The 20,786-nt window shown below is 40.6% G+C and overlaps 1 protein-coding gene across 5 annotated transcripts in view; it reads left to right on the top strand.

Moving 5' to 3' along the window:
* The window catches only part of SLC9B2 (solute carrier family 9 member B2), a 70,588-nt gene continuing 49,802 nt past the window's right edge, over window positions 1-20,786 (top strand). The window contains exons 1-5 of one of the 5 annotated variants that reach the window (XM_033427842.2): window positions 1-469; window positions 9,209-9,330; window positions 13,053-13,181; window positions 13,842-14,019; window positions 20,455-20,625. In XM_033427842.2, coding sequence (XP_033283733.1) covers window positions 13,092-13,181; window positions 13,842-14,019; window positions 20,455-20,625 — 439 coding nt within the window. In that variant the 5' untranslated portion in view covers window positions 1-469; window positions 9,209-9,330; window positions 13,053-13,091. The remainder of the gene's footprint in view (window positions 470-9,208; window positions 9,331-13,052; window positions 13,182-13,841; window positions 14,020-20,454; window positions 20,626-20,786) is intronic. The other 4 variants (XM_049709492.1, XM_033427841.2, XM_004269621.4 and 1 more) reach the window with 4 other exon arrangements.

Raw genomic sequence — 20,786 nt, 5'->3', positions numbered from 1 at the left:
CGACGCGCGCTGGGCAACCATCCCTGTAGCTTCCCGGGGAGACACGCTCGTCCGGTCCCCAGGGGCCGGCGAGGCCGCCCACCGCGCGGCGCCGCCCCGAGGTCCCGGGAAGTGTACCTGCGGTTCTCCCGACCCCCAGTCAAGCCGCGCGCCCGCCCCCTGAGGCCCCAGACCCGCGGAGAGCGCGTGGGGTGGCCGCTACTGGGTCCCACCCACCCGGGCTCCCTGAGCGGTCCACACAGCCCGCGCCCTGCCGCCTTCCCGGAACCGCCCACGCCGCGGGGAAGGCGGGGCCGCAGACACCCGGCGGCGCGCCCAGCGCCCCGCTATCTGCAATAATTGCAGCCTCCGCCGCTGCCTGGGGCGATGCGCCACCCGGAAACCGGCTCCGCCGGGCTCCACCGCAGGCCTTTGAGCCCCTTTTTGCATCCATGAGGCTGAGCCGGCTGCCTGAGCCAGAGAGCGTTAGGTGAGTAGCCCCCGGAGAGCACTGAGCGTAAATTAAACCGGCGGCCGTGGCGGCAATCCTCTAGTGCCGGGCCGGAGGCTGGGAGCTAGCGCCCAGCGCCTTCTGGTTGTACGCAGAGTGGTGGGTGGGTGTGGGTGTGTGTGTATCTCCCGTCGTTAGTTGTTATTGGAGTAGGTTTTTCTTGTTCGTTTTGTTTTAGTTCTCAAATCCACCATACGTTGCTGCTACTGTGGCCTGGGTTAGCACCCCTCATGTGCAAAGACTCATCAATTCCTCCTGATTGGGGAATATAAATAAGCCCCTGCTCAAAGCGCTCGCTGAGTCTGTGGCTTTATTTTACTTACCAGGCATCAGCTTGTTATGTCAGCCTTGTTATCTCACCCTGGATTCTGGTGTTTTTTGTTGCCCAAAAGATCAATAGCAGGAAGACACCACTAACTTTCTTCCATCAAGAAATCCAAAATGGGCTTCCTTGGTGGCGCAGTGGTTGAGAATCTGCCTGCCAATGCAGGGGACAGGGGTTCGAGCCCTGGTCTGGGAAGATCCCACGTGCCACGGAGCAACTAGGCCCATGAGCCACAGCTACTGAGCCTGTGCGTCTAGAGCCTGTGCTCCTCAACTAGAGAGGCTGCGATAGTGAGAGGCCCGCGCACCGTGATGAAGAGTTGGCCCCTGCTTGCCACAACTAGAGAAAGCCCTCGCACAGAAACGAAGACCCAACACAGCCAAAAAATTAATTAATTAATTAAAAAAAAAAAAAAAGAAATCCAGGACACCAGTGGCTAGAGACAGCAGGTGCTTTACTTTGCCAGATCTACCTCTGTTTTCTCTGAAAGGCTAAAACCCCCTTTCCCCATTCGTCTATAATGGGCCCTCCACCTAATATTATTGCTGCTATACAGTATCTCATGAAATTCTGGTTTACTCTTTCTCTCTAAGTCAAGAGTGAAACATATCAATTCGGCAAATACCTGTGCATCTTCTGTGGGCCAAGCAGGCCTGGGGACAGGAGATACAAATAAGAATGGAATACAATTCCATTCTTAGGATTCCAGCTCCACATTCCAGGAGCTCAAAATCCAATGGATCAGAATATACCTAAGGATTAATTAGGTAGTGTGATTTACCCTATACTAATGATGTGAGCAAAATGACCGGTTCACATATTTTCTAGCATATTAAGGTCTTTAGAATTACAGTCCTATTGACTAGATTTTTGCCTTTTTAGGGTTTCCATAGAAGGCATGATAGAATAAGTAGGGAAAATCAGTGATGTAGGTCTGAATCCTGGGGCCTACACACAAAGTTGCCCCAGGAGGGCAACTCACCCTCATTCCTACCTGTGGCTAGTGTGCCTTCTTGTACAGGAGAAACAGGAACGCTAAAAACATTTCCCAGACTCCCTTCCAGTTAGAGTTCTGGGTGTAAATTAGAGTTCTGGATGACTTGCCTGAGATTTCAAAGGCAGAGATAAGGCAGAAGACTCCCTGCTCCTCCCTGATGTTTTTGGCTGTTTTCTGTTAGCACGGAAGGTGCACGAGGTGCCAGTGTCCAGGCTCTAGAACTGTGGGTGTTGGGAGGGACTTACAGCAACCAGACTCAGCATGCCATATTGAATCACCAGCCCTCTGGCTGTCAAGAGGCAGCTGAGGGAGATAGTGAACATACTCTGAGTTCCCTGTCCAGACAGCTTCCATATCCCAGCTTCTCAGGGTCACAGGTACAGTATGTTCTTGAACTCCTTGGTTCCTGTAGGCCTCCTGATTGTGGCAAAAATAGTATATTCCCTGGTGGCTCATCTAGTAGTGTTCTGGAAGTCATTCCTAGAGGCCCAGCCAAGACCCTGCACTTGTAGCCCTTTCAACAATCTCTAGCCTTTCAACAATTCACTTAATTCTCTGTATAAAATCTCTTTCTGCTTAAAATATTTGGCATGGTGTCTGTTTTCTGCATTGACTCTGCGTAATATGTTTGCTGTATAGCCTCTAAAAGTCACCTAAAGCTAATCTCTTCAGTTTCTTTAGATGGGAAATGAAACCATGAGATTAGATCCAGGGCCTGGCAGTGAGTTGAATGCCTTCACTTGGGCTCTGCCCTCTCTAGTTGCTACAGACTCCTACATTTGAGTTGGCCCCTGAAGGTATTTGAGTTTGTTACCCATACACTAGATTACCTCTGAAGTCTCTTGCTCTACAAGTGTAATGTAAAACATTTCTTCATTTAAAGCATTCTCAGAGTATATCACAAGAGATCGTTGACTATCTGGTTCATGACTAACTGTTCGTGAGTCCTGTTGGTAATTGGGAGGCCACTGACTCTTGGTTGGCACACAAACCCTAATGATAGAACAGATTTTTCCTCTTGGGAAAAGGAATTTACATCTTTTTCACACAAAGCCTAGGAAACTAGTATGTGGGGAGATGGAGCTCCCTGTATATGCACTTGTGTAGTGAGGGAGCATTCTTTGTAGTCTTGGGTCATACATGTTAAGGAAAGTGCACTGATGATAAGTTCGAAGGAGTTTTGAACAGCCTTATAAAGTTAGTAAGTATACCTTGCCAATACAGTAAAAGCTCTTTATGTGTTTTTTTTAGGAATCTATTTATGTTTCTGTGGTTCATAAGGAGGAATGAAAGGTTCGAGTTTACCAGTGTCCCTTATCTGTGCTCTTCAGTACAGTACATGTATGCTTCTTTCTCAAGGAAAATCTCATGAAAGGAAGATAAAGCACTGAGGGACTTTTTTTTGCGATACGCACTGTGGCCTCTCCCGTTGCGGAGCACAGGCTCCGGACGCGCAGGCTCAGCGGCTGTGGCTCACGGGCCCAGCCGCTCCGCGGCATGTGGGATCTTCCCGGACCGGGGCACGAACCCGTGTCCCCTGCATCGGCAGGCGGACTCTCAACCACTGCGCCATCAGGCAAGCCCGCACTGAGGGACTTTTGGGGGACTCCTTGATGTACTTAGTACTAGTTTAAGGTTTTCTGTGACGTAGGCATTATCACCATTTTGCGGTTGAAGAAAATTGTCCAGACTGGCTAAGTAACTTGCCCCAAATGGCCCAAGTAGGAGGCAATGACACAAGAAGGAAACTCAGGGTTTTCATGTCCTTCTTCCTCTGACCGCTCCACATAGCTTGCATATGATGCTCATTATGAGCTCATTGACATGGATGTGCACAAAATTCCCTACCTGCACTTTCCTTTTTACCCCTTACCCTTTAATCATGTGGTTCCTCTGCCTGTAATGGTCTTTCTTTTCTTTTCGAGACTAAGTCATCTTTCAAGGCTTATTTCAAGTATCAGCCACGTAGGGCATTACCTCCTCTCCCCTGTTTAACGCTATGCCTGCACTTCTCACATTATAATTAAATTACCTTAAGGTGGCACTAGCTGCTGTAACAGATAATCTCCAAAACCTCAGTAACTTAACACAATAGAAGCTTATTTCTCATTCATATAAAGTCCAACCAGGTGTTCAGCTGGTGGCCTTCTCCTCAGTGATTCAGGAACGCTAACTCTTTTTATATTATGGCTTTGCCACCCCCTAAGACCTTTGAGTCCTTAGTTTCCAGGCAATGGACAGGAAAAGAGAGAGCATAATGTAAAACATGGGAGCTTTCTTACAGCAGTGGAAGTACAACACATCATTTATGCCGACATCCCTTTGCCAGACTCAGGGACTTGCCACACTGACCTGCAAGGGAGGCTGGGAAATGTCAACTATCTGTGTGTCTAGGCAGCAGAGGAAACTGGTTTGGTGAACACATAACAATCTCTGTCCCTTTCTTAAAGAGCAGAGACTGCATCTCAGTCATCTTTCTGTCTCTTGTGTTTACACACCATAGAAACCCAGTAAAAGGCTGATGAACTTCAATGATTGTGAAAAGATGGGGTTGCTTATCTCATGTGCCTTAAATTGAAACTTAACCACACTTCATTATGGTTACCTAGGGAATGATCTGTCATACTCTGACTAGGTTGCAACCTTTGACTATAGGAACTGTGTCAGACTGTTCACATTCAAATCCCTAACACAAGGGCTAGAACATGGTAAGAGCTTAATAGAGGTTTGTTGAATGAATGAGTCCTTAGAGAGAAAAAAGAGGAACAGAGTTAGTCTACATGGAGTTAAGAAATACTAACTGAGATGGTGACATTTGGGTTAGATCTTGAATGACTCGTAGAACTTTACCAAGTAGAGAAGTAAAACATGAAACCCCAGGCAGTGATGGTAGTTGTGTTTTGTTCTTGTTGTTTTGTTTCATGAGTAGAAAGTAACAAAACAATCATATGTTTATAAGCCCAACTTTTAAAAATTCAATATTCAAATATTACAACTAAACTTCAGGGATAGGGCAGAAAAAATATATATAACCTTACAAGCTATGCAATCTCTAAAGACTAAAAGAATGGTGCTAAAAACCTTGGCACTGATTTTTAGCTGCTGAAATGTTATTTTCTGGACATTTTTGAGAAATTTCGATACGAAGGCAGTGTTCTATCAATATTTGTTCATCCTCTGTGAAGGTTTTGCACCATGTCAAGAAGCTAGGGAGACATGTGTAAGCCAAAGGTTCCTCATCACTGCTCTTATCAGAGCTTCTCAGAGACGGCTCTGCATCAGAGTCACCTGTTGTATTGGTAGGATGCTTTTGGCTATAAGTAACAGGATATTCAGCCAAAATTGCCTTCAAAAATACAAGCTTCTTTCCTCATACGACGAAATATCTAAGGTAAGTAGATCCAAGGTTTGTTCAGTAGCACATTGATATCAAGGTCCAGGTTGCTTTCCATTAGCTAATCTTGACGTTTTCTTCATGGATAAATGATGGCTGCTAGAATTCCAAGAAACACAATCCCCATCCACAGCTTCATCCTCCCCTGCTAACAGACGCGCGCGCACACACACACACACACACACACACACACACACACACACACACACAGACAAAAAGAGAAGAGGGCCTCTTGCCTCTCTGTCTTTATATTAGAAAGGAAAATCTTACCCAGTGGTCTGCAATAGCCTTGCCTGCAAATTTCATTGGCAAGAAATGAATCATGCTCATCCTTAAACTGACAGCTGGCAAAGAGGAATGATGTTACAGAGATTGACTTAGACCAGTCATGATTTATTCCTAGGGCTGGTGAAGGGACCCACTGGCATACCTGAGCAGTGGCTCTTAGGTAGGTAATAAGTCACATTGCCACACTTGGGGAGATTCAGTCTCTGGAGATTCTGATTTTAGTAAGCCTAAAAGTAATATTTTAAACTTTCAATTAAACATATTTGCCTTTGGGCGGGGGGAGAGATTTTTTACAAAGAGAAGCAAGTATTGGGTCCCTTCTTACCTAGGGATAATTTCCTTTTATTCCTATCTCATTGCATAGTGTTTTACTTCATGATGATTCAGTCAAATCACTATATTAATTAACCAAATAGAATAGTGGTTGTTTTCTTTTGATAACTTGATTGCATGCAGTTGGAACACTTAATCCTTTCCGATAAGGTAGTTCTCATTCAAGGAGACATTCTTAGTCATTTCAGTAATTAATTGTCAAGGAAATTTTAAGCCCTACTCTTCACTTAATCTGAATTCCTCACTGATGGAATAGGGCTTCTTTGGGGAAATGAGCATTAGATCAGAGTTGATTAGCAGAATCCAGAAATTGGAAAGTTTCAATATGTTCTACATAGAAATACCGTATGGTATGGAAACCCTACACTTTTAACATATAAATGGATGAACACCAAAGATAGGAGATTTTTATTATAATTGTTACAGAGTACTTAATGAACAATCATGGAGATGCTATTTCAAATGCATGAATACAGTGCACAGAGTACTCCGGCAATATATGTAAATTCTCAGTACAGTCACCCCATTAAATGTCAGCCTGTCCTACCAAAGACAGAAAATAACAAGAACAACCATTCTTTATCCATGTAATGATCTTTCAGCAGTAATTCAGTTGATAGCAGCAAGTGTATTTTACTTGCCTAAGAGCCTGTGGACATTTGCAAGTTGATAGTTCTCTCATTTCCTCTGGAATATTACAGAAAGCACTTTTAAACACTTAGATTAATAAGATAACCTGAAAAAGAGAAGGTTGATTTAACAAACCTCTTTCTATATATGAAAGCATATTTACGGAAGTTGTTTTCAAAGTGTGCTTCACTTGCCAGGAGGAACAGGGGTGAGTGGACAGGGTTTCTGCAGCTCCACCTTTATCTGTCCCATTTGTTGGATTTCAGGATAAGATTTCATTTAACAGAAGATCTCTGGCTTAAAAAAATATTTGAAAATTGCTGTAGAAGCTTCTAGGCAGTTCCCCCATCTTCTTTGAAAACCACAAAAACAAAAAAATGACTTAAATTGTGGCAGGTGGAATTAAGTTACCTAAAATCAAATTACCAGAGTCTGTTTATGAAAAATATTATTACCGAGGAAAGCTGTGTCATTTTCTTTTCTCTAAAGCTCTAAGAATTGCATAAATTCTTTTAAAATGTATTTTAAATTGCATTTAAAAATCTTTTTTTAAATTTATTTATTTTATTTATTTATTTTTGGCTGCGTTGGGTCTTCTTTGTTGCACACAGGCTTTCTGTAGTTGCGGTGAGTTATTCTTTGTTGCGGTGTGAGGGCTTCTCATTGCGGTGGCTTCTCTTGTTGCAGAGCACGGGCTCTAGGCACGCGGGCTTCAGTAGTTGTGGCGCATGGGCTTAGACGCTTCACGGCATGTGGGATCTTCCCGGACCAGGGCTCGAACCCATGTCCCCTGCATTGGCAGATGGATTCTTTACCACTGTATCACCAGGGAAGCCCCTGAAAAATCTTCTTATTGTAAAAATACTAACAATAAAGAAACATAGAGAATAAAAATGAAATTCCAACAACTCCATTTCCCTCCCCAAAGGCAACTAATGTTAACAGACTTTTTCCTCTTTATTTACGTATATATACATACCAGAACTGCTCATATTCTTGATCTGCAGTTTTCTCTCAAGTTTGGAGGAAAGACAAAGTTCCTTTGAAGTCCACAGCTCTATGATTTTGGTGGCATATGTGCCTAATACTGGAAAATAAAGCTCAAATTAAATCAAGATAGTTTCTAAGTATGTGTATCAGTCCTGTAGGAAATTCTGTATACTGGGAATGCTAAAGAGAGGCATGATTGGCCAATAGCCTTTGCATTTGTTTTTAGAAAATACTTACCTACTAACTTATAAGCAAGTGGGCAGTCACAACAGTCATAACAGCCATGTCCCTGGGCTTATGTCAAGCCTCATTCTTCTATTGAAATCTGTACTTGAGTCAGAGAACTTTGATTAAACTCACATTATTTACTGAATTTATGAAGTCTAAAAAATTTCACCATTTGAAAAAAATACATTTTTTTCTAATATGGTTTACAGGTTGTGTATCAGTCTGAATAAAGCAATATCCTGATTGAGAGGCAGGAAAAAAACCTTGAAAAAACTTGGTTCTGTGTATAGGCCCTTTTACTGTTTATTTAAAATGTACCTTGCCTTCCTAGTTCTCAGTATAATTTTCTGATATACAAAAATCTCTCAAACCATCTAAGTTTAACTGGATTTTTTTTTAAATGAAAAGCTTCTTAATTCTTAGAATCTTAAGTCATATTTAAGTGGCAAGTTGTCACCGAGCCAGTTAACTGATAATTCAGAATACGTAAACAATATTTGTCAAGAGAATAGAATAAAAGTTCTTATTTCATTCATTTTGTTACCAATGTTGTGCAACTTAAATGGATTAGTAAGAATTTTTGTTTGTAATAAACTCTATAACATTGATAACAATGGAAAAAAGTAGAGCTGAACAAAAAAGATAGAAATTTTTAATATTTATATTTGCTTGTGGAATGTGTTTTCAAACTTATAATTAACTATGGGTATATACAAGTAGAATTTTAAACAAAATATAACAAAAATGTAAAATTATAATTCAGTGACTTGATAGAAAGGACATGAAGTCAAAGATATAGATTAAAGAACTACCTCATTTCACAAATTTTTATAGTTTTACTATGGGGCTTGGCGGATACTGGCTGTGTTCACTGAGAAAAGTTATTTAGCTTCTCTAAGTTTTAGTTTTCTTATTTAAATATGAAAGAGATTGAACAAGGTAATTTCTAAAGGCCTTTCCAACTTTTATTATTCCATTAAACTATGAGTGATTTTTAGCTGCTTAAAAGCCATCTAGTTTCTCCATATTTCCTCACTTTTTAACTTTTCCATCTCAGACACCTAGCATCTCACATCGATTCTTAACTATGTTGAACCTTTACTGGACCCAAAGACTTTTAAAGACTTCCATGAACACAATAAAAAAGTTAATTAGGGTCCATTAACTATAGTATATCATTTAACTAGCATTGTTGAAAAACAAAGCATTTCACTTAAATTAATGTTATTGGTAACTAACACCTATTTTACTGAATGCAACATTTTTGTTTAACATTCGCTTTAAAGAAAAGCTCTAAAAATTTGCCAACACAGAATGCTAGGTTTGAATATTTATGAACCATCCAGGCAACTTGAAAAGAATTAAAGTGATCTTGTTAAGGAGTATAGTTTCTGAGTTCACATTTTGATGCATATATAAATAAACAAATTCTAAAGAAAAAAAAAAAGAAAAGCTCTAAACGGTACTGTATATTTTAATGCCTTTTAAAACAAAATATTTCCACCTAATTTTTTTCTTTTCATTTTCTTAAAGATGTAGAATCACCTTTCTAAACATCTGTTATTATACAGGGGCTCCTTCAAGGCCAATTCAGGTATGAAAATTCTTACTAAGGATTTATTTGGTGGCAAGTGACAGAAACCCAACTCAGACTGGTAAGAAATTTATTGGCTCACCTAACTGAAAAGGAGCTGCTTTCAGCGGTACCAGCAATGCTTTTATTATTGCTTTTTATTATTTATTATTGCTTTTTATTATTATTTTTATTATTGATTATTAATTTAGAGCTTTCTCTTTCTGTCTTTCCATATTAAGACTCTGCTTTGTTCTGTGGTTAGTTACCTCATTCTTTAGAAGGCTTTTCTTGTATGTTACAATGATTGTCAACAGCAAGTCTGGGCTTAGCAACCCCGACGGAAAGAAAACTCTTTCTTAATGGTTCCAGTAAACACCCTAAACCTGACTCCCTTGGCCAGCTGTGGGTCACATGCTCATGCCTGAACTGGTCAAGGTGACCAGGGAAGGAGTTCCCTCTCTGGCCAAGCGTGTCTTCATCTCTGGAGCATTGGTGGAGCATGGGGATTAGAGAGGGAAGGATAAGAGTCTCACATGAGCCATATGTATGGGGAATAGAGGAGGCATGGATTCCACAAAAGAAAATTAGTGTGCTATCACCAAAAAAAAGGGGAGAATCATGCTTGGCCGGCCAAAACTATAAATATCCCCTATGAAAAAGACATTTATTCCCACATTTTGTAGCATTAGATTGCAATCTTTTCCATCTCTTTCATTGTTAGCTGTCACTCACGCTGCTTTCAATTTGTCTCTATCACAATCTCTTCCTACATTCTAATGTATAACATCAAAAGAGGATTTGGAAGTCAGATGAGCAAAATCATTAGAATTGTTTTCAAAATAAGAGTTAATGCGCTCTGAGAACTTGAGAGCCTCTCTATGTGTAAGGAGTATAAACTTTCTACTTTTTAATGGACTTCATGATATTTCTTACATTCCTTAAAAATCTCATTTTTCCATATTTTCTGATTTCTTTACCTTCTTCTGCCTTCTTAATGGGAGATATACTATTGTAAATTTGTAAATATTGTAAATTTCAAGACCCAGTGACTATGAACAATAAATGCCATGAACATGGTTGCTTTAAGTTACATTTTTGTGATTTTTCTAAATTTAAGTTGGGTTTTGAAATGAGACTGGTGGTTTAAGTATTCTTTTGGAAATGGAAACATAGCAGAGTACAAACAAACAGAACTGACCAGTTGTAAGTTGTTTTATTAAACAACTTATTAAAATACTGGTATTTTATTTTACCTTTTCTCTCTGCAATACCTCTCTGATCTCAAACAGTACTTTGGTATCCATGGTGGAGACTATGGGAGAATAGGGACATTTTTTTAAACACAAAACTATATGAATTCTCGAAAATAGCATATATTGTGCAACATGCCCAATTTTGATTTTTTATGTTAAAAAGGACTAGAATAACATTAATAAAATGAATTCTCAAATTCATTTTAGCCAGTAGTGTTACGTCCGCTAATCAAGAAGTTTGCCTTGAAAGAAAGAGGTTAAAATCATGATCAAAGAAAATGAATGGAATTATGTAGTAAATTCTTCAAGACTGGAGAGGACTTGTCCTGCTTTAAGAGGAAAAGCAAAAAGAATCTCAGAGATTTATGATAATTAGGGAGGAGGAATATGAGTGGCTAATAACCAACACTAGTGAATGCCTAACATATCCATGGTTGGACCTACTCTTGTCTCCATTGTACAGATGGAGAATTACTTACAGCCTGAGAAATTTTGTATATGATGGAGCTGGACTTTAGAACCAGGTTTGTCCAAATCCAGAGCCAATAGACTTGGTCACCTACTATATTAGGGGGTCAGTCTCTACAGAGGGTGAAGGCCAAGTGCCATGGTTTGGAATACAATGTCCAAACTCTCCAGCCTTGTCTCTCATTATCCATAGCCTCCCACCACAGGCTCTAACAGAGTTTTCCCTTGCACCGCACTGCCTTTCATGCCTCGATGCCTTTAAGACAAGGGTTCTCTGAACCCAGCATTTTCCAGTCAAAATGGCATTCTTTCTCATCAGTCTAAAGTTTGAAGTATTTAAATTTTAAAAACTATATATACATATACATAAACAGACACATATGTAATGTATCATTCTATATACTTGTATTTATTTTATATAATATATAATAAAAATCAAACTGAAGGCTTTTTGAGATGCCACTCTGGCCACCATTGTATTCTGCAAGGAAGAAAAATGATGATGGTGGTGGTGGAAAGGATATCATTTTCATTGAAATTTTAAATGCAAGCATCTTGGCATTTTGTTAAACAGAAAATGATGCCTTGAGGCAGGGGTCCTAGCTAATTTATCCCTGTCTTTATGGTCTAGCATAATGCCTGGCACATATTAGGAACTCAAATGTGTATTGATGGGCTTCCCTGGTGGTGCAGTGGTTGAGAGTCCGCCTGCCGATGCAGGGGACACGAGTTCATGCCCCGGTCCGGGAAGATCCCACATGCCGCGGAGCAGCTGGGCGCGTGAGCCATGGCCACTGAGCCAGTGCGTCCGGAGCCTGTGCTCCGCAACAGGAGAGGCCACAATAGTGAGAGGCCTGCGTACCACAAAAAAAAAAAAGTGTGTATTGAATTAGATTTTCCCTTCTCTCATATAATTTTCTCTTTGGTTCTGCCAGTGCTTATAGTTTGTACCTCTATCATAATACTCATCGTACTTGTTGCATTAGGCATAAGTTTGGTTACTAATAAAATGAAAACTTGGTAATAGTGGTTTATACAATTACTCCAAAGCTTGGCAGTCCAAGACTGACGCAGCAACTCATGATGTCATCAAGGAACCAGCTCCTCCTCCTTTCTTGTCTACTGTCCTTGTATAGGGGGTTTTATTTTCATGGTTAAAAGATGACTTTTGGCCCTCCAGGAGGTATATCTACAATCTAGGAAGGAGAAAGAAACGTGAGAGGGCAAAGAGTAAACAGTATGATCCTTGAAAGGTCTTGCCTTATTGTTTGGGAATGAAAGCCCTCCCCAGGGACTCCCACTTATATCTCATTACATAGAACTATGACACATGGCCACCTCTAGCTGCAGAAGTAGCTAGGAATTGGAATATTTGGCTTTTCAGCCCATATAGCATGGGAAGCCAAGGGAGAAGAGATTGAAGTGGGTGTTTATGAAGGCAACCTACAGGTCTGCCCTACAGGTTTTTTAGTTACTTCATACAAATTTATTTTTCTTGGTGTACTGTAAGTCTGTACAGAACAAAGGATGTGCTTTGGTAATCTTTGAATTACCCACAGTGACTACCAAGAGTGTGTCACAGCACTTATCACAGTGTCTAAGACATTGTGGCTGCACCATCATTGTTGTTGTATTTTATTTAATTTCAATGTTGAAATAAGAACTAGGCAGGAATTAGTGACTCTGGTTTCTCTGAATATGATGGAATCCGTAGATTTCTCTTTGGTGACTCATTTCCTCATATCAACATTGGAAAATTACCTGGAGCTTTCCTGCTTCAATTTGGCCCATTAGAGAGGACAATTTAACAGTAATATTGCTGGGATTATTTGCAATATAACTCAGAAAACAGGGTGGGAAGGAAATCATATAAAAATATGGTAAACAAGGGCTTTTTCAAGAAAGGTAAAAAGATAAGGATTAGGATTATATATTGTAATCAAAGAAAAGATTAGCAATTGAAAGTTAAGAACAGTCTAATTTAAAATATTTTAGCCACTAAGGGGAAAAATAAGTACAATTCATTCATTTAAATCTCAAATTGCTGTTCTATATCTATACTCTTTCTCCTTCAAAACAGATCCTGTTCTTCCCTCTATCATATTCTTAATTATAAATCATGGAGAATCAAGATAAAACAATTAAGCATGAAGATTCAGAACCATCCACAGAGGTGAATCACACAGCCTCCAGGTGTCAAGTACAACAGGTATGATCAAATGTAGAACATCCCAACCATTTCCTTAAGGAGGGGACTACATTTCCAAATCTATGACAGAATTGTGTTCTCTTCATTCTCTATCACTCAATTAACAATTCTCCCCATTCTTAAATCCCCAAACTGGTGTAGTAGGTGTGACTGCCAGTTTTCCTAGATAGTCATTAGCAGCTGGCCCTACATGGAGAGCCTGTGAAGTGCTTTGTGTTCCCAGCCTAAGCCCTAGAATGATTCTGGTTTCTTCCGTCTTTATTGCTTAAAGTAAAGTAAATGAATGAATGTGAATTTGTTTTCGCCACAGATGATTATCTCTTTCTGAATCACTCTGACATATTTACCAACTATGGTCTTGAATCATATTTTAAATAGGCTAATTTTTAAACCCAGTATTGAAAATCATAATGAGATTTTATGTGACTCAAGCATTTATAATACTACAAATAGTGACTCAATGGTAAATACTCTTCACATAGTTTGTTCTTATTCTGAGCATTCTCCAATTAGCTAGTAATAAAGCTGTGCTTTTCCTCTGTAAAGTGTTAGCCTTGATTCTAGCAACAGAAATTTGATTTGTGATGTGATTGCTCAGTAACTATAAAAATGTACAGCAAATATATAGTTTTAAGGATTTTTTAATTGCTCTAAACACAGGAGGAAACAGTTATGAACCCCAGAGGTATAGATGGAAATGAACCAACAGAAGGAAGTAACCTACTGAATAGCAATGAAAAAATGCAAGAAACACCAGCTGAACCAAATCACTTGCAAAGACTAAGACAGACATTTGCTTGCCCTCCACATGGTTTACTGGATAGAGTAATAACAAATGGTATGTAAATGATAAGGATGAATTCAGAACAAGAGGGTAAAAGATGAAGTTGTTATAATGAGAGATTCCAAAGTAATATGGTTTAAAGGACACAAAGACGTTTACTTCTCTCTCACATAAAAACTACAAGGTGAACAATTCATAACGGTATGTAGCTCTGCTCCATAGTCATTCAAGGTCCCAGGCTGACAGGGCTCCACCATTTTCAACACAGGGCTACCAAGAGCAGTGTTGTCACCACCATTCCCGCTAGCAGGAAGAGGGAGAGAGCAGAGGTCAAGGGCATTTTCCTTTTCTGTATCTGAGTAATTTCACAGGATTACGTTAGGCCTCCAGTGAGAAAAATGACTGAGAAATTACTTATAAACAGAAAAGCACCAAATAAATGTTGGTTGTTATTACTGTTAAGTCATGCCACTAATGTTTGAGCAAACACAGCTCAATTTATACTTCCAAACAAATCCATCATTTTGTAAATAAAGATCCTGGTTTCCAATTCAACTTATTGCTGCTATTACTTAAAATTGGGGGGTTAAGGAGGGGGAATTTATCTCTGCACTATTTTGATGTGTTAGGGTTGGGATATATTTGTCTTTTAGGAATGGATTTGGTCTTTGGAGGCATCCCAACATTATTCTGATATCAATTTGATGAATAAATGGACGTTCAATTTCAGTAATGTTGTTTTTGTTCAAAAAGGAAGTTGTGTGCATGTATACTGCATGTATATTGGAGGATGTGTAATATAGTAAGAAAAAGGAGAATGGGGTTGAAACTTCTCTATAAAGGCAAATTTAAAGACAGTTTAAAAAATTGTGTTGAGGAATGACAGCATCGTTACATATATGGCTTCCCCCAGTAAATATGTTGAAGAATGTAGCATGTTTGATCTAGAGGTTATATTTACTGAAAAATCAGGCTCACTTCTTTATACATATACTTCATTTGTGAGCTCTGAAAAACATTTTTATCATTCGCCACTGGGACAATGGAAGCCAAGTATGATACGTTATACTGTACTTCAGGCTCTAGATATGTTTTTAATGAAATTAGGGAAGTTTCTAAACCAGCAGGAGAAAAAAGTCTCAAACTTTACTTAAAACATGTAGAGATCCTGCGTCCGGACTGTTCGCTGCGGCCGGACCGGGCTGGCTGGCTGGCTGGCTGGCGGCTGGCTGGCGGGCGGGCGGGCGGGCGGAGCCGGGCCCGCGGGGCTGCGGGACGATCGGGGAGATCGGGCCGGGCTGCGGGCGGCGCCATGGTGAGAGGGGTCGGGCGGGCCGGGCGCTCGGGCCCGGCGGGGGCCTGCAGGAGGGGAAGGGGCCGCCCCGGATGGGGTGGGGGCGCGCGGTGGTGGTGGGGGGTGTCTCTGCGGCGGGGGAGGGGCAGCCCGGGCGGGGGCGCGGCTTCGGGGGGAGGGTCTGTTCCGGGGGGCCGCGCCCGCGGGCGGGGGTTCTTTGTCCGCTGCGCTGCGGCGAGATCGGGACAAAGGAGGCGGCGGGGGGCGGCGGCGGCTTTGCAGGGAGCTGGTGTCCCCCCAACCCAGTGCATGCCCCTCACCGCGGCCCGCAGTTCTGCGCCCCAGGCTGGCCGCGGGTCTCCTCCGGACACTTAGGGATTTTTAAAAATAACAGAAGGCGGGGATCCTGGCAACCTCCAGAGTGGTCAGGAGAGCTGCAGAGGTTAGGGGTGGGGGTTCTGGCGACGTCTGGCGCCCATTTCGCAGGTGGGGAAACTGAGGACGGGCCGCGGCGTTTGGTGCCCGGTTCCGTCGGTGGTGACTGCGCGGCGTGGGCATGACTGAGTCTCGTAGTCCCCCGTCCCCTAAGCTTCCCCCGCGCCAAGTCAAGCCGACTGGAGTTGCCTCTCCAGCTGTCGTTTCCCCTCCAGCTGTCGCCCCCTGGGCCGAGCTCCCTCCACCCTCCAGCCTCGCTTAGCTCTTTGGTAGAGTCGGGGAGACAACGGAGTCGCCTGGCAGGGTTAAATGAGAGGGTGCGTGGAGCGCGCCTGGCACTGCGCCTGCACGTCGCCCGCGCTTGGCACGCGGGAGCTGCCAGGGCGCTTATCATCCCTGTGTCCCCAGCATAGAGCCGTTCACCCCAGTCACCCAGACTCTTCGGGTGGGGGCGGACTGAGGTTCACTTGTTCCCCTTGTCCCCTCAGGCAAGGGAGCGGGGAGGCGGGGGTCAAATAATATGACATTTTAGTGTCAGAGTTGAAATCCCGGATTCTGGATCCAGGCTGCCTGGGTTTGAATCCCTGCGCAGTTACTTTCGGGCTGTGTGACCTTGGGCAATTGGTTTAACTTCTCTGAGCCACAGATTCTTTATCTGCAAAGCAGGCATAGTAATAACTCTAGGGTTGTTTTGATGCTGAAAGGAGATTATCTGTGTGAAGTGTTCAGCCCAGTGTCTGGCACATAGTAATTATTGCCAACTTTTGCCAGGCGTCTACTGTTATTACCAAAGTTGTTTGGCAAGTGAGCTGAGTCTAGGGCAGCCTGTGAGAATAGCCAGTGGCTGATTCACAGGGTGGGGGCACAGGAGACTCGCACTGACCTTGGGGCAGTCCCTGGGGTTCTGCCTGTGCCAGCTTCCTCTTCTGCACAGGGGAACCTGGGGGGTGCTGGTGCGAGTTTCCTCTCCGGGAGGACCATGGTGTAATGGGTGGGTGGTGGAGGGTGAGGTGACACTGGCAAAAAAAAAGAAGAAAAAAAAAAAAAAAAAACATGTAGAGAAAACCAGGTTCTGGAATATACACTAGTTGAGAAGGCAACAGATAGTTTAATACCTTTACTGTTCTTTTTATTTTTTTAAACTTTCACCGTTCAAGTTATGACACACTTCTAGTTAAAACCTGTGCACTACAATGGATATGGATTGCATTAAGGAAAGGGGTATAAAAGAATGATGTGATTTGGAGACTAGTTTTATAAAATTCTATAATCATTGTCCTTAAAGCTGCCTGAGAAATGGGGACTCACGATACATAAACACCTCTCACTTGTTTTCTTATACTTCCGTTTCTGAGGCTTACAAGACTGCTTTTTTTCCCTGTACTCCTTCCTGTGACCCTTCATCATGCAAAGTATTCTTCTTAAGAAGTAAATCTTACATGTGAAAATATTATTTTTCAAAATTGTAGATAAGAAATAAATTATTAATTGAATTAAACATGATTTAGAGAAACCTTATACATGTACACTCACTATGTATTCAGAATTTCATTTTGAGTATGAGGAGGGAAAAGGGAAGTTAGAGGTTTTTTTTAAAAAGTAGTATAAATGTATGGGCACCAAGGGGGTAAAGTGGCAGGGGTGGGGTGGTGGTGGGATGAACTGGGAGATTGGGATTGACATATATACACTGATACGTATAAAATAGATACCTGCTGTATAAAAAAAATAAGTACAATTTTAAAAAAAAGTAATGTGGAAAACCCTTAATTCTACCTTTCTGAATTAGTATCAAACTAGGTTTATGCTGTGATAAGATACAAGTTAGTAGCTGGCAATTCCTGATTTCCCATTATTTTTCAGCTCCTGTTACAAATTTCAACCCTGATAGCCAATTGGGAAATACTGAAGGCCCCTTTGTTATTTTGTTGTAATAGCATCATAAGCCTAGAAAATCTGGAACAATTCTGTAAGGGTTTAAAAAATGGGACATTGGACGTGATCTCTAGCAATATGGAGAGGAGACTCAATGAATAATCCTTTCACTTATGCCAGTGAAAACATCTGAAAATAATTTAAGGCTTTTTAAATATACCTTTTATCTGTCAAGAAAACAGGAAGTCATCGGACACCAAAAACAAAGTATAAGTAGGAGAGAGAAATAAACACTCAAGCTGGCCTTCTCTCCAGAGGCTTCTGCAAAATACCAATGAACTTGAGATTTATTCTGAGAACCATGAGAGTATAGGAGGCTTTGCTAGAGCCGCCCAGGTTGGGAGAAGTATCATAGGAGAAGTCATTCTCCCTCACCCACACAAAGGTGGAACCCAATGTGATGGTGGATTTGAGGTAAACCTGCCCTGCAGAGGGGCCCAGTAACTAAACCTGTCTGTCTAAACTGTGGTGCTGGCTGGAGGAGGGGAGAGTCTCCACTAAAAATGGGTAACTTCATTCTGATTTGTGCTCCAAATTCATAGAAAAATAACTCAAACTGAAAATATATCTAAAAGTGGTCCCAATTTGTAAGCATCTAAACACATGGTAGAAGCAAATTCAGATCCTATCTGGAAAAACTCAGACTCAAACCTAAGGCTCCAGCAATTCCCAGAGATACAGTTGCAAGGAAGAGCTCACTGTTGCAAGAAAACAAACAAAAAATCATAAATAAATGTACAAGGAAACATCTCAACATTTTCCATTATCAGAAAATAGAATATAAAATATTTTTGATATCTGTAAAGAACCTAAAGAGGAAATAGCAAGTATGAGTACAAAACAACTCTTTATAAAAATGAACAGATTTTAATAAGAACCAAACTGAAGTTCTAGAGATGAAAAATAAAGTACAGTAATTGAAATTTAAAACAGTGGATAGACAACAGAGTAAGTGGAAAGAAAGTTGGTAAACTAGCAAATAGATCTGAAGAGATTATGTACAATGCAACACACAAAGACAAAGATGGGAAATATGAAACTAGGGTTAGCAACACGGAGAGGAGAGTGTGACTATTTAATCATAGTTCCAGAAAAAAAAGGAATAGGAAAAATGGGGGAGATAAAATATTTGAAGAAATACAGAATTTATAAAAAGCATAAATCCTAAGCAAACCAAAAGGAAGCCATTCCTAAACATACACTGAATTTGCAGAAAGCCAAAGGAAAAGAAAGATCTTAAAACCAACCAAAGAAAAAGAATTCCCTAAAAGAGCTGAAATTAGACTTACAAAACAGTAACAAAAGACAGAAAACCAAGGAATAATATTTTCAAGGAACTGAAAGTAACGCTCAACTTAGAATTGTATACATAGATAAGCTATCTTTTAAGAATGAGAATAAAGATTATTCCAGATAAATAAAACTAAAAATTTGCTACCAGCAGACCTTCATGAGAAATATAGCATGCTCTGCTACAGAGTGTTTCTGTACCATGATTTAGTTTATATGCGATGGTAAATAGGGAACTGTGTCAGTGTAATATGGAGTTTGCATTTTTGTACATAATTTTTCCTGGCATATTAATCTTTAACATCATCGAGCAATAGCAAATAAGTACAAAGTGAATTGAACCCTTCCCCCAAGAAAGATCAGGTATATACTTTATTACAACTAAAGATAAAGACTTACTAACTTTAAAGATAAAGCCTTTTAAAAAGCTGAGCACCCTGGGTAAGTACCTTCCTTTGAGGCGGTTAGTTGTTCTCTTAGGGACGTCAAAGACTTAAACTTTCCACGACATTAAGCTGTCTAATGAAGCCACATGTGATGAAGAAGCTGCCAACACTTACCTCAGTTAAAAAACAAAACAAAACAAAACATTAACAACAACAAACCATTTGATTGATGGAGAAGGCTACAGTCTGGATAGGATTTGATGGAACTATTCTCTGTTTGGAGCAAATGCTCTCAAGATTCTGCATCTTGAAATAGTAAGTGTGGTTCCAGTGTTGAAGTCTGCAAAGAAGAGGTTGACTATGGGAGATACAAATATTAGTGGAGATTTAACTGTGCTGGTACTTTTATTAGGATCGTTGTTGTTTCTGTTAGTGCTTTGGTCACAAGTTTTGAGTTGTGAGTAGTCTGCCCAACTCTCTTTTTTCCATGTGCCTTTCTATTGTCAATGTACGATTTTGTAGAACACAAGGTTTTCAAACAGGGAAACATATTTCACATTCTAACAGACATGCCTCTCCTAAAGGATATACTTCAGGCAACAAAATAATTGTCGAGATGAAAGGTTTGAGATGCCATAATGAATGATGATGAAAGAAAAAGGTAAGTATGTAGGTAATTCTAAACAAACTGACAATAGAAAAGAAGCAATAGTTAAACAATAAACAATAATGCTTAATTCAAGGCAGAACTAAAATACTGGAGTGTGATTGTTAAAGTGTTCTCATGTTTCTGCGAAGAGGATATAGATAGTGACTCTCTTTTTATTAACTAATGAATATTTATGGTAAAATTATAAGGAAAAATAAGGGAATAGTTAAAAAAAAAAATCCAAGATAGTAGTTTCTTCTGGCAGTGTGAAAGCAGATGGGCGATGGGATTAGAAAGAGCACACAGGTGGATTCAAAGGCACTGTGGTAATATCCTACTTTTTGGAAATTACCCAGTTTTTTATATTACTGATGTTCTTTAAAACTTACACATGATTATAAATATTTGTATGTGTCTTCATTTTTTTTAATGTTTAGATTATATTAAAACCTGCAGATGACCACTCCTTGGTAGAAACTAGTTTTCCTCGTTTATTTCAGTTACCATGGTGGTTCTTCTGTGGGCTGTAGTTTGGTCAATTACCGGCCCTGAATGTCTTCCTGGAGGAAACCTGTTTGGAATTATAATCCTATTCTATTGTGCCATCTTTGGAGGTAAACTTTTGGGACTCATTAAGTTACCTACATTACCTCCACTGCCTCCCCTTCTGGGTAAGTGCTAAACACATCCTGTTTACTTCAGAGTAAGTCATATTTAAGTCATATTATGGAAATAATATATAATGGTGTGCCTCTCATGCCCTCTTCCTAAATCCACATTCTTTGACACCATGTTGGTAGCTTAACATCAGCCATGGTGGAAGTATCTTTAA

Source organism: Orcinus orca, chromosome 4, assembly GCF_937001465.1.
Source record: "Orcinus orca chromosome 4, mOrcOrc1.1, whole genome shotgun sequence".
NCBI lineage: Eukaryota > Metazoa > Chordata > Mammalia > Artiodactyla > Delphinidae > Orcinus > Orcinus orca.
The sequence above is the reverse complement of the archived record's forward strand: the minus strand, read 5'-3'. Positions and strand labels throughout refer to the sequence as shown.